The sequence below is a fragment of the Rousettus aegyptiacus genome, unplaced genomic scaffold (genome assembly GCF_014176215.1).
Source record: "Rousettus aegyptiacus isolate mRouAeg1 unplaced genomic scaffold, mRouAeg1.p scaffold_m13_p_8, whole genome shotgun sequence".
Classification (NCBI taxonomy): domain Eukaryota; kingdom Metazoa; phylum Chordata; class Mammalia; order Chiroptera; family Pteropodidae; genus Rousettus; species Rousettus aegyptiacus.
In genome coordinates, this window is record NW_023416311.1 from 75,279,494 (window position 1) to 75,294,007 (window position 14,514).

At 30.6% G+C, this 14,514-nt stretch overlaps 1 protein-coding gene across 9 annotated transcripts in view; it reads left to right on the forward strand.

Moving 5' to 3' along the window:
- ADAMTS6 (ADAM metallopeptidase with thrombospondin type 1 motif 6) overlaps positions 1-14,514 on the forward strand; it is a 241,289-nt gene that overhangs the window by 175,454 nt on the left and 51,321 nt on the right. For all 9 annotated transcript variants that reach the window (XR_004952441.1, XM_036225498.1, XM_036225492.1 and 6 more), the window contains 5 exons: positions 3,366-3,499; positions 5,060-5,183; positions 5,695-5,775; positions 13,233-13,396; positions 13,827-13,965. Coding sequence is in view for 8 of the 9 variants with exons in the window: in XM_036225498.1 (XP_036081391.1) it covers positions 3,366-3,499; positions 5,060-5,183; positions 5,695-5,775; positions 13,233-13,396; positions 13,827-13,965 (642 nt within the window). In the remaining variant the exon portion in view is untranslated. The remainder of the gene's footprint in view (positions 1-3,365; positions 3,500-5,059; positions 5,184-5,694; positions 5,776-13,232; positions 13,397-13,826; positions 13,966-14,514) is intronic.

Below are 14,514 nucleotides of genomic sequence, written 5' to 3' on the forward strand. Positions count from 1 at the left end.
AATAAAGTTGATTTTTATATATTAACTTTGTATTCTATTACCTTTCTAAATTCCCTTATTAGTTCTAAACTGTTTTGTAGATTACTTAGAATTTTCTTGGTAAATAGTTATGTTATTTGGAAGGAGAAACTATTTCAATCTTTACATCCTTTATTTTATTTTCTTGCCTTAATGCACTGGTTTGGCCCTTTGGTACAATTTGTATATGTGTTGATTATTATGTGATCTTTCTTATTCTGTTAATATGGTGAATTACTTGATAGATTTTATAATGTCAAACAAACATTTTATTCCCAGGATAAACCCCACATAGTCATGATTTATTTTTTTATATGTTATTGGACTTAATTGCTAATATTTTATTAAGAATGTTTGCATCTGTACTCATAAGGAATGCTAATTTATAAATTTTATTTTTGTCATATCATTGATGAGTTTTTGGTATCAGAGTTGCTCTCGCTTCCAGAAATAGAATCCTTATTTATTTTGAAAGGGTTCGTAGGATTAGTATTCTTTATTCCTTAGAATAAATTTCACTAGTAAAATCACATAGGCTTGATATTTTATTTGTGAAAAAATTTTTTTCATTACAAATTCAAGTTCTTTAATAGATATAGAGCTATTCAGATTTTTTTATTCTTATGTCAGATTTTGAATTTGTATTTTCAAGTAATTTGTTAACTTCATGTTATCTATTTCATTGACAGAAAATTGATCATAACATTATCTTATTATCCTGTTTAATATCTGTAGGATCTGTAATGACATGTTGTCTTTCATCTCTGATATTCATAATATCTGTTTTCTTTTTCTTCATCAATCTTACTTAAAATTACTTACTTTAAATTGAGGTTTGTCGATTTTATTAGTCTTTCGAAGAATTAACTTTTGGCTTTAGTACTTTTCTTTATTACCATCATTTTCTTCTCTCATTAATTTTTATTTCCAAATATTTGATATTCTCTAGATTTTTTGTTATTGATTTACAATTCAATTGTATTATGGTCAGAGAATACCCCATATGATTTAAATTTTTTTAAATTAATTGAGATTTGTTATGATACAGCTCGTTATCTGTGTTGGTGAATGTTCTATGTATACTTGAAAAAGATGTGTTTTCTGCAATTGTTGAATAGTGTTCTATAGATATTGACGAAGTCTGATAGTATTGCTCAAATCTTTCATGTTCTTTCTGATTATTTGTGCTCTAGTTCTTCTGAGAGAAGTATGTTAAAATCTTCAACTATTACATGGCTTTGCTTCCTTTTTTTAAAGTTTTTGTCTCATTTATTTTGAATCATTTTTATTAGGTGCTTATACATTTGGGATTGTTTTGTCTTACTGTATGAAGAGAAGAAGTAAGTGTCTGAAATAATTCACAGATTTAATTAGCATCTAGATAATTGTGTACTGAATGAATTAATCCTCAATTCAAATAAGCTTTAACTAAAGGTAACTGATAATGTGACTTCCCATTTACAGAATAATCTTAAATCCCTTTTTAAAATAATAGCAATACCTCTTCTGAAAACTTGTGATAGCAGAGGAATCTGTACACATCCTCAGCCATTAAAAACGAGGAAATTAATTCCTATTATTATCATGTAGTGTAGTGTGGACCGAGGAATACAACCATAACATTTCTATTTCTTGCCTTTCAAATACTACCTTACATAATATTAAAATTGAGTAAATGAAAGACTCATGTTCTCTTTATAAAACTTGATATATAAAAAGCAATATTAAATTCCAAAGTATTACAATAAAAAATGGAAAAAGAACTATATTGAGTAGTAATGAAAAAAATCCCAGTAATATTCATGGAAATTTAAAGCAATTTTACTTATGAGAATCTTACAAAAATCGATATAAATACTTTGGTTATCAGTTCAGAAAGAAATTATTTGTTACTCATTATTTCTGTGCTCAGTACAGCAAAATGTATCGTTAACCTAAACCTAATAATAATATTATAATTTATATAGAAATTCTATAGACTGTAGACAAAGAAAATGGAAGAAAACATGAACTTAGGGCCACGGTTGTGAACTGGCAGTCCAGGAATCAATTTTTACTTAAATATGTGTTTTAGAAGCCTCCACAGTGTTTTTGAAAACTTTGAGTCACTAAGAAGAGTTTATATTTGTAAAATGTAGGTTTTCCTCTTATCTTGAAAAAACAGGATGTCAGACAGTATTGGTCAATCTTCTGGTAAGACGACTGACTATCAGCTGTAACAGTGATCTCTCTTTCAGTGGAATGCTCTCTAACTTATCAATGTCTTCACTACCCACTTGGCTTCCCCTTTTACTTAACATACTTTCACTCTGCAACAACTTTGTTTCTACCTTCACTGAGACCTAGATATGTCGTTTCATCTTTCTACCGTATTTTCTTTATTAGAAGTAGTCATCTTTATTTCAAAGAGAAATTTTATCAGCATAATTCGAATGTGACCAAAGTGTTTTAAACTTCATGGGGAAAAGATCTAACATAAAATATTCTTAAATCATATTTTTAATCAATACTTACATATTTATAAATAGCTTTTTCATGCACTGTTTTGAATAAAATAAATTTATATTTATTGTAACTTTTCTGGTATATTATGAGGTTATGATATGTACTCTGCTCATTGTTTCAAATTGCTATTTATGCCTATTTTTCACATCAACCTTAAAAAAAAATTTCAAACGCTCAAGTTACTATATGCATTTATTCACAAAATAAAATTAGATATTATTTTAACAATTTAATTTTAATGCTGTATGTAATATTTATCTTCAAATATTAATCTCATAAGAATTATTCAAATTTAATGCTATATAATTTTATCTTTGATTTGCTAATCTGGTGATAATATCTCCATGCTAAAGCCAAGTTCATGGAATATGATATGTTTAAAACAGGTACAGATTTAATTTTATTTTACAACTACCATATCTCTGCTTTTTGTATCAGCTTCAGTAACAAGTTACACATGTTGCAAGAATTCCTATTTGTAATATGAGGTTATTGTCTCAAGCCTCCTTAAACTTTATTTCCTTAATTCTTTTTTTAAAATCGTTCTTATTTCATTTTTTTTTCAACAATCGGTACCTCCACTGTGATCCCTTTTGACTGAAAATATATCAGATATACCTAAAAATTTAAACTTTAAAATTGCTTAGCAGGTCCTTCATCAGGTTACACAACCAATGAAAATAAACATGAACATTTAGCAAAGGAGGAAAGAAGCACACACATCTAGGTATATAGTCAGGGAGTGATGTCTACATGAACTGTGAGTTTGCTGTGGATAATATTGAATTACTGTTCCTTGAGAGAACCACTTCATTTATTTCTTTTCTACTGTATTTGTCCAGGTGGGGTAAAACCTTGTGCATTAAACTGCTTGGCAGAAGGTTACAATTTCTACACTGAACGTGCCCCTGCAGTGATTGATGGGACTCAGTGCAATGCGGATTCACTGGATATCTGTATCAATGGAGAATGCAAGGTTGCTCAGATTATGACTGTCACTCCTTTTTGTTGGGGTTTTTGAGAGTTTTCTCTTTTTCTTTAGATAGTAGCACCTAATTAATATCATAGTTATAATAGAGCTACTTTTGAGAGAAATTCATTTTCTAATAAGGATGACAATATATATATTTAAAGGTAGATGATCCATTGATATTCAAGTACCATGCAAATGTGATTTATTCTGGTGTTCTAGTTATATTTATAGTGGTTTCTTGAGCTATGAAAATATTTTGGACTTTAATTTCTGTTCCTCAGATTCTGTTCTGTTTACAAACAAGATGATAGAAAAAGGGGATGAGAATTCAGTTCTTATTCATATGGCTACCGTATGTTCTCAATGGAAGAGAATTTGATATATTTCATAGCATAATTTTCCTCGAAGTGTGAAAAAGCTATGTTCCTCATACTTTGTGTCCTTTTAAAACATTTACAATGGTTTTCGTTATAGAATTAGTCTTAACCTTATTCAAGAATTTACTCTGGAGAATTAGCCAGATTGGCTGGGAGTTGTGAGAGAAAATTCATGCTCTTTTTCTAGAGCTGTGTATGAATGTTATTATAATAAGAAAAGCCACAAAAACTACTATTCTCAATTTTTTTCTTGTTTTTCTTTTACTTATAAAGAGAAGCACAAAACCATGTCCCAGGAACTGAAAAAGAAGAGATAAAAACTCTGTCTGTTTTATTTAGTCTCATAACTTCTTACAAAATTTTCTGTCTTCTGACTAATGGCTTTTAAATGCATATGATACTCTTGTGTGGGGAGAGGTGTGGGGGGTTGGGAGGGAGTGTGTGGGTGGATGTGTTTACCTGAGGAAGAGGTTTTTGTGACAGTATTAAAATTTTTTTAGGTAACAATGACCGAGGTACAGGTTTTATTCAACTTACCTGTCTGGTGTCAATGGCTAAATATCAAATATATAAATTCAAGTACCAAAACATATACCAAAATACGTAAAAATCCACATTTCTATGATTAAATGTAAAATCAAAATGTAGAATTTAATTACATCTTCCTTTTGTTTATAACAGTTTTATTCAACTAGTGGATACAGGTATTCATTTTTAAAGATTTACCCAGACGTAAATTCTACAATTAATCCTTGACAATAACAATTGGATATCCAAAAGAGCCAGTGGTTTAGGAAAGACTATAATGCTTTTGCTGTTATAACCCTGTATCGTACCAAATGCCATTTTTCTTAGTTCTTATGTTTCTTGATTTAGAGTATAAGTAAGAGTCCATTGCTAACAAGTTATAATTTCTTAAGAACTGGAGCAAATATCTATGAATGAAGAAGAAATATCAATTAGAAATATAGGCATACATTCCTGGGGAATTAGAATTTTCTTCTTTAAACTTATATGTTGTGAAATGTTAACCAGAAGTTACTGGAGAGTGAAGGTAAAAGTGGAAAAAGGAAAATATTTCCTGTTCTGATTCCTTTACTGGAAAAACAAGTAAATAAACAAGCTATATTTGTTTGTTTAATGAGATTTCCTCTTTTTGACACACAATATTCTTCTCTGTTTTCAGCATGTGGGTTGTGATAATATTTTGGGATCCGATGCTAGGGAAGATAGATGTCGAGTCTGTGGAGGGGATGGAAGCACGTGTGATGCCATTGAAGGATTCTTCAATGATTCATTGCCCAGAGGAGGTGAGCATGTAGAGAAAACTCTTCTTCACACCTCTGGTGTACTTGAAAAAAACAAAGATTTGATTCCCCTCTCCTTTATTTATAAATTTCCTTAGTTAGGCAGACATTGTTTTTTCCCCAAATTGCTTTCATTTTTTAAGTATTAAATGTGGCTTCATGTAAGATGTTTTAAGTAAATATTATTCTCTTTCTACCTGACTTCATTTAGCCACATTTCTTTAAAATGGGAATTCCCACAGAGCCATGGTTGAGGAGAAAAAAAAGATAAGAACTAATTTATATATGTTGAGGCTTTAATGCTATCTTGAAATAATTTTGGAGGAAAAGAAAAATACTAGAGATATTCATGAACCCAAAGGGGAATTTGCCCATATTTCATAATTTACAAAGTGAAAAGTCAAAGCCTAGATGGAAAGATAAGGAAACTGTTGTTACCAAGTGGTGACTAAATACTCATTTTCTGGCTGAGACTGCAAAATCTACTTATTACTGGCTATCTTCTATGTTCCAGGCTACATGGAAGTTGTACAGATACCGAGAGGCTCTGTTCATATAGAAGTCAGAGAAGTGGCCATGTCAAAGAACTATATTGGTAAGTAGCGTATCTTGCTAGATTTTAAAAATTTACAAGGAGGGGCAGGCAGCACAGAAGGGAAAGACCTGCTGCTTTGGGGTGAGCACTTCCATGTCAAAATGGAGTAAGTTCCAAGTTTTACAAGACCACATGTACGAACTATAAAAAGAGTTAGTGTTTTATAGTTAACTTTTCACTGGGTTGATTATTTAATTTTTAAAATCAATTTTATAGGAGTATAATGTACATATAATAAAAACACATTGATTTTAAGTGAACATTTCAAAGAGTATTATCATTTACATGTATGTATATGTACCACAACCAAGAATTGGAACATTGCTATGATTCGTTAATCTCTTGTCTGACTTATGTTTTTAATTTTATTTGTCTGGAATTTCACATAAATGGAACAATACAGTATACACTCTTACATCTGGCTTTTTTCACTCAGCATAATATTTTTGAGATTCATCTATATTGCTGAGTATATCTGAAGATCACTCCTTTTTATCGCTAAATAATATCCTAATGTGTGGATATATCATAATTTGTTTCTTATTTCACTTATTGATTGATATGCAGGTCATTTTCAGTTTTTGACCATTATGAATGAAGCCTCTTTGAACACTTATAGACAAGCTTTGTGTAAATATATATTTTCATTTCTCCTGGATAAAAGCCTAGGCTAGGTTATATGATAAGTATATGTTTAATTTTATAAGAAATTACTAAACTCTTTTTCAAAGTAGTTGTGTAATTTATATTCCCACCAGTAATGTAAAAGAGTTCCAGTTGCTCTACATCCTTGTCAGAATTGTCAGCCTTTCTAATTTTACCTATAGTGATATCTTTTTTGTGTGGTGAAATATGAAGTATGTAAACAAATATTTTGCCTATTTAAAAAATGTTTATCAAATGATAAGTTCTTTATGTATTCAATGTGTCTTTGTTCAGATATGTTTTATAAATACTTTCTCCCACTCAGTGGTTTGCTTCTTATTCTTAATTGTGTCTTTTAATTTTCATGAGATCTAATTTATTAAATTTTTTATGGTTTATGCTTTCATGTCCTGCCTTAGAAATTTTGCCTACTCCAAGGCTGCAAATATTGTCTTCAATGTTTCCTCAAGAAATTATACTTTTAGCTTTTATGTTTAGATATATGGTCCATTTGAGTTTTCATAGAAAGTGTGAAGTAAGGGTTGAGGTTTAATTTTTTTTATATAGATATTCAATTACTATAACAACATTTGTCAAAAAGACTATTATTTCCCTCATTTTATTACCTTGATATTTTTGTTAGAGATTGATTAAACATGAATGTATGGATCTATTTCTGTTCCCTCCCATTGATATATGTCTATCCTTAAGCCAAAACCATATTGTATTGATTAATAGAGCTTTCCAGTAGATCTTGAAAATAGGAAGCATTAAGTCCTCAAATTGTTTTTTTTTCAAGATTATTTTTACATTACTATATACATTTTAGAATCTATTCAATATCTAACAAAAGAGATTATGTGGACTCTATAGATAAATTTTTGGAGAGTCGACATCTTAAAAATATTATCTTCAATGCAGGAAAAGATTTACCTGTATATTTACTTTACATATTTATATTTGTTCACCAATGTTTGTTTTTCAGTGTACAGGTCTTACCCACGTTTTTCTTTATTACTAAATTGTTATGCTTTGATGCTATTATAAATGGTATTGATATTTTAATTTTAGTTTTCAATGGTTGGTTGTTATTATAGAGCAATACAGTTGATTTCTTTTGGTATTGACCTCATGTTCTGTGATGCGGTTATACTTACAACAGTTCTAATTGTTATTTTGTAGATCTTCTTTAAAACATAGGCTATCATGTCATTCTTATCTATATTTATAATCTTTATGCCTATTTTTTTTTTCCTGCCTTATAATAGTGGTCAGGACCTTCAGTATAATGTTGAATAGGAGTGAGGACTTTGGACATTCTTTCATTGATACCGATCTTAAGGGGAAAGTTTCAGGTTTTTCTTGTTTTGTTTTGTTGTTGTTGTTGTTGTTTTACCATTCAATATGATTTAGCTAGAAGATTTATGTAGATACATTTCAGAATATTGAGAAAGTTCCATTCTATCTCTAGTTTACTGAGAGTTTTCTTCATGAATGGGTGATGAAGTTTTCTGAGTTTATTGCATGATTATGTGTTATTTTTTTTCTCTTTTACCCTGTTAATATAGTAAATACATTGATTGATGGAATTTTTGGGATAAACACCACTTTGTCATTAAAAATGTATTAGCATTCTTATATATTGCTCAACTGATTTTATGAAGAATATTTGCATCTTTGTTCACAGGTTGTATTGGGCTATAGCTTTTTCTTATGTCTCTTGGTTTTGATGTGAGGATAAACTGGCCTCTTAAAATGAGTTGGGAAGTGTTCCTTTCTCCTCTACTTTCTGAAAGAGTCTGCGTAGAATTGATATTATTTCTTAACGTTTGATAGAATTCAATCGTTAAGCCATCTTGGCTGGAATTTTCTTTGTGGGAAGTTTTTAATGAAAAATTCAATTCCTGTAATAGCTATAAAGTTGTTGAATTTATTGACATAAAGTTCTGCATAATATTCACTTATCTTTTTAATGTCTGTAGGGTCTGTAGCGATGGCTCTGTTTCACTCCTCACATTGGTAATTGGTGTTTTTTCCCTTTTGATCATTTATTGAACGGTTTATTAATTTTATTGTTCTTTTAAAAAAAGAATTTGTTGGTTAAATAATTTTTTCTATTATTTTTTTTCATTGCATTTATTTCCACTCCTTTATTATTTCCTTTTTTCTTTTCACTTTGTGTTTATAATTTTTCTAGCTTCTCAAGATAGAAATTTAGAGTATAGATTTTTAAAATCTTTTTTCTACCCTAAAATAAGCAGTTTTACACTACAAATTTTCCTCTGAGTACTGCTTTAACTGTGCCCTGCATATTTTTATATCTTATATTTTTAATACTCAGTTTAAAATATTTTCTTATTTACCATGTGACTCAAGGCTTAGAAAGTATTATATAATTTTTAAATATTTAGGGGTTTCTCAGATCTTTTTCTTTACTGATTTCTAGTTTAATTATGGGCAGAGAACATATTTTGTATAATTTTAGTTCTTTTGTTGAGGTTTGTTTTATAGCCCAGTGTACAGTCATCTTAGTGAACAATTTGCTTGCACTTGAGAAGAATGTATATTCTGTGTTATTGGGTTTAGTATTCCATAAATGTCAATTAGATTAAATTGGTTTAGTTTTTTTCAAGTCTATTATAGTCTTAGTTATATCTGCCTTCTTGTTTAAGCAATGTCTAAATGTATTGAAATCTCCCAGCTAGAATTGTGAATTAGTTTATTTCTGTCATTAATCTGTAAAGTTTAGTTTTTTTAAAACTGTTATATCTTCTTGATATATTGAACATGTTGTCATTATCAAGTGTTCCACTTTGTTCCTGATATATTTTGACCCAAAGTCAATTTTGCCTGATACTCATCTAACCACTCAGGTTTTTTCTGATTAGTAAATCATTTTCCCACCATCCACTTTTAACCTATAATTGCTTCTGAATTTAAAATGTTTCTCATAGACTGCGTATAGTTTGATTTTTACTTCTTTTTATCTCTAACAATCTTTGCTCTTTTTTCATTGTAATCTCTAGATGGGGGTGGGGAATGAGAGTTGATAAATTTTTTCTATAACGGTGAGACATTAAATATTTTTAGCTTTACAGAAAATGCAGTCTCCGGATAACCTATTCAGTTCCGCCATTGTTGTGTGAAAGTGGCATAGATAATACATAAATGAATGAATTTGGCTGTGTTTCAATAAAATTTTATTTGCAAAACAGATGGCGGGCCATAGTTTGCCAATCTCTTCTGTGGATCATTTATAAATTATCGATACCTTTGAGTTTAAATCTACCATCTTGCTATTTTTCTATTTGTTTCCTGTGGACTTTTCCCTTTTATTGTCCTTTCATGTCTTTTAGATTAATCAACTGTTTTATAGTATTCCTTTTTATCTCTACTAATGGCTTATTAACTATACTTTTTTGTTTTATTTATTTAGTGGTTGTTCTACAGTTTACAAAATGCATCTTTAATTTTCACAATATACTCTTAAATAACAGCACATCATTTTGTGTATAATGCAAGGCTCTTAGAACAGTTTACTTCCACTCCAACCTTTGAGCTATTTTTAAAAATACATTTTACTTCACCATATGTTATAAAACACACAATACATTTTTATTACTTTGTTTTAAAAAGTCAATTTTCTTCTTTAAAAATTAAAAAATAAGAAAAAATTATTTTTTATTTACCTACATACTTACCATATCTGGCAAACTTTCTTTCTTTGTATGTATCCCAGTTTTAAAATTCTTGAATATGTTTTTAATAGCTGTTTTAAAGTTTTATGCTAATTTCATAATTTCTGTCATTTCTGAATGTTTCTTTTACTTGGTTTTCTTTTCAGTTTGGATCATATTTTCTTGCTTCTTTCCATTTGTATTAATTTTTATTGAATGTTCTACATTATGAATTTTTTTTATTGAGAGTCTGGATTTTGTCTTCTTCCTTTAAAGAGTGTTAAGTAACTTAATCCTTTTGAGGCTTGTTTTTGAGTTTTGAGTAGCTTTTATGCTAGAATTCACTCAGGCTTAATAAAAGGCATGATTCCTTTTATGTCTCTACTGAATGCCTTAGTGGTTGAAACTCTCTGAATTCTTGCTCTGGAAATGTTTCTGCTAATAGCTCCCTAGTAGTTTTTTTGCCTGGCTTCATGGAATTTTATCCTATACCCAGAGATTACTATTCAGCAACAGAGTCCCTCCTTCTACTCTAGTTCTCTGGTCTTGCAAATTTCAGCTGTCTTAGCCTTCCCAATTTCTGATCTCTGTCTTTTTAACTTAGTGAGATTACCATGCTCTGCTTGTGTTCTTTCATTCTACACTCATAGAAAGTGCCTTCAGACAGAAAATGGGAGATTATATGACTCACCCTTGTTTCCCTTCTTGCATATATCACAGTCCTGGCCAGTGTTTAGGAATAGCTGATTCATGTATTTTGTGAATTTTCTTTTTTACAGTTGAAGGCAAGTCCAGTACCAGTTATTTTAACAAGGAAAGAAGTGGAAATTCTATTTCTGATGCTTGATCCTATGAGACAGATTTAGACTCTCCAGAGACCCCTAATGAGAGCTGGATGAGTATTTATTTCCTTTAAAACATCATCCCTTTTTCCTTAAGTTTTTAAAAATAAGACTATATCTAAAATACATCTTTAGATAGAATACCAGTATAATCAGATCCTTTCTTCCTTTATTTAAGAAGACCCCTTTATTTTTAGATCATAATTTTGAATTCTTTACTACAACAGCGAGATTCAAAACAAAAAGATTTGTAACATCAAAATTTTCCCTTTGATAATTCTCTGTCCATAATGCCACGTTTTCCTCTCTTAGTATTTTATTATTCAGTACTTCTTAAATGCTTGGTGTTTTCTGAACTACTTTATAGTACCAGCAAAGGTGTTTTAGAATCCCTTCATTGAGTAGTTGAGAAAATGGAAAGTGAGAGCTTAAATTGAAGAAAAATACAAAGCTTCCTGGGCGAGGGGTAGGGGGACGGGTTGTTTTTAATTTCGTTTTTACTATTTCATATTATACAGATTCAGATGTCCTTATATAACCTAAGTAATTTTGATGTTTTAAATGAAACAGAAAACCACTATGAGAATTGAAAAAAAAATTTAATACAAAAAAAAATTAAGACTAATCCTTAAGTTGATTGACATGTTCCTATCTCAGAAGGTTAATTAGATTTATTTTTGCCAAATGGATCTTTGTAACATATCTGAAGTCAAGAAAACACAAATATATATGCTGGGCAGATTGGGCTAGGGGAATAAAAACAATCTGTACTATTGAGGACAAGTGGTAGAGGACCAGAGAGTCAGATAGTTCCTTTGAGCTGCTTGTTCAACTGGCCTGATAAATTAATATCTTTGAAGAAGCTAGAATAATACCAAAAAAAAAAAATTAAACTGACATGTTTTTCATCGTAGAATCATGATAATCATTATCAAAATTATCACTATTTACTTATACGAGTTTTGTATAGTAGTGCTAATAACCTTTTCCTGTCACATAGTTTTAAATATTTTTAATATGTTTCATTTTTTCCTATAGAGGTTAAAAAATTATGCATAAATATTTATTGATGTTTTATTTTATAATTTCTGAGGTTTTTGTCACCATTAGAAAAGCCTTTTACATTCCAATTTTACTTTTTAAAAAGTTCACCCACATTTTCTTCTAGCATTTTATGATTCGACTGTTTTCCTTTAAATATTTACCCATCTGGTGTTTATTCTTTCTCCTTTTTTAAACTGTGTTTTTAGTGAGGTGAACTTCACATACCATAGAATTCAATCATTTTTAAGTGAAGAATTTAGTGGCATTTAATATATTCCAAAATATTTTCAGCATCCCAAAAGGAACCCTGTGTCCATTAAGCAGTTGCTACCCCTCATTCCCCAGTCCCTGGCAACCACCAGTCTGCTTTTTGTCTCTATGGATTTACCTATTTCAGATATTTTATATAAAAGGAAGCTTATAATACATGACCTTTTTGTCTAGCTTTTTCCACTTAGCATAATGTTTTCGAGGTTCATCATCATTGAAGCATGTATCAGTACTTCATTGCTTTTTATGGCTGAATAATATTTCATCGTATTGTGTATACCACAATTTGTTTATCCATTCATCCATTAATGGACATTGGGTTGTTTACACCTTTGGTTATTAGAAATAGTGCTACTGTAAACATGTATGTACAAATATTCATTTGAATACCTATTTTTGTTTCTTTTGCATATACACCTAAGAGTGGAATTATGGTATTTATAAAGAATGAGATATAAATTCAGCACCTTTTTGCCAAAAGGCTAGTCTTTTGTCTTTGTTCTGTTTCTTGTTATCTTTCCCATACTAATTTAAGATGTTTCCTTTGTCATATACTAATTCCCATATGTACTTGGGTTTATTTCTTATCTATCCATTTGGTTCCATTGTCTTATATCTGTCTTTGTGCCTGTACCATAGGTTTTCCCCACCCCATATTCATATAATTACTATTTTAATATTTGGAAATATCAGGAAAGTCTACATCCTTCTCCTTCCCTGCCCCCATTTATTTCTTTTGTCATAAATTTTCTTTCTATTGATAACATTATAAATACTTAATATCGTCTTAACATACATCTGGAAATTACCATTGTGCCAAGTTGTTATTTTTTGCTTTAAAAAATGGTCAAGCATTTCATCTCTCAATGGAAAAAGATATTCATTATATACTTCAGTGTAGTTATTAATCAGTAACATTGTGGTAAATGAAGTTTCATATTTTTAAGGGGAATTGTGGTTTTTTATTGTTTTTTTTTAGCTTTAAAATCTGAAGGGGATGATTACTATATTAATGGTGCCTGGACTATTGACTGGCCTAGGAAGTTTGATATTGCTGGGACAGCCTTTCACTACAAGAGACCAACTGATGAACCAGAGTCCTTGGAAGCTCTAGGTCCCACCTCGGAAAATCTCATTGTCATGGTAAATGTGTCTTCGCCATTTTGTTTCTACTGTTTGTGATCTGCCCTGTGAGGTAGGAAGGGGTAGGCTTTATTATCTCTGTTTTACAGGTGATGAAATTAGATAAGTAAATATAAAATAGTTGGCCCAAGGTATAAAATCTGTAGAAAGTTAAGGCCATGGTGCTCTTTCCATATGACTTTTGGATCATTTCAATGACTGCTTGAATAACATTTTTTTTAACCAAACAAGGTAGATGATGAGAATGGCTCTTAAATTACCCATGAATTTGGAAGGAGAAAATTCAATATAAGTGCATGTGTTCTAAAAGTTATCTTAAATTTCCTAAAAGAGTTACTTTATGACATTTTCTTCTTCAAAAGAAATAATAAATATCTGAATGAAGGCTCATTATATTTTAATTATCTTCACCAGTTGTTTTCAATGGCAGGTTCTGCTTCAAGAACAGAATTTGGGCATTAGGTATAAGTTCAACGTTCCCATCACTCGGACTGGCAGTGGAGACAGCGAAGTCGGATTTTCGTGGAATCATCAGCCATGGTCAGAATGCTCAGCTACTTGTGCTGGAGGTAAGACACCCACTAGGCAGCCCACCCAGAGGGCAAGATGGAAAGCAAAACATATTCTGAGCTATGCTTTGTGTTTGCTAAAGAAGCTAATTGGAAACATTTCTTGCAGGTTTGCTTCAAGCTGTAATTTAGCAAAAGAAACTTTGCTTTAATTATATTATATTCCGTTTGTTTTTAACCTCATGTAATTTGTACAGATTTGTTGGTAAAATACATCTTGGTACAATGAGTGTCTCTGCTGGTGCTTCTCCCAAGACTATCTTGAAGGTGGGCAGTTTGCTTTTCGTGAACGAATTCTTGGTAAAGAACATCAAGAGTTTTAAATAAGAAAATGAGCAAGAATCAGACGGCACAGATGCAACTTCTTGTAATGGGGGATGAGACTGTATGTCTGTGTGCTTGTGCGTTTGTGTTTGTATGCTTGTGTGTTTCCCACAATCCTATTCAAACTCCCTTCTGCCATCAAAGTTAAGGGCCTATATACTGGGATGCTACACTAATTACTGGTGTCTGGGTCTCTGGGTTAATGGTGTTTGCTGACCCCATTAT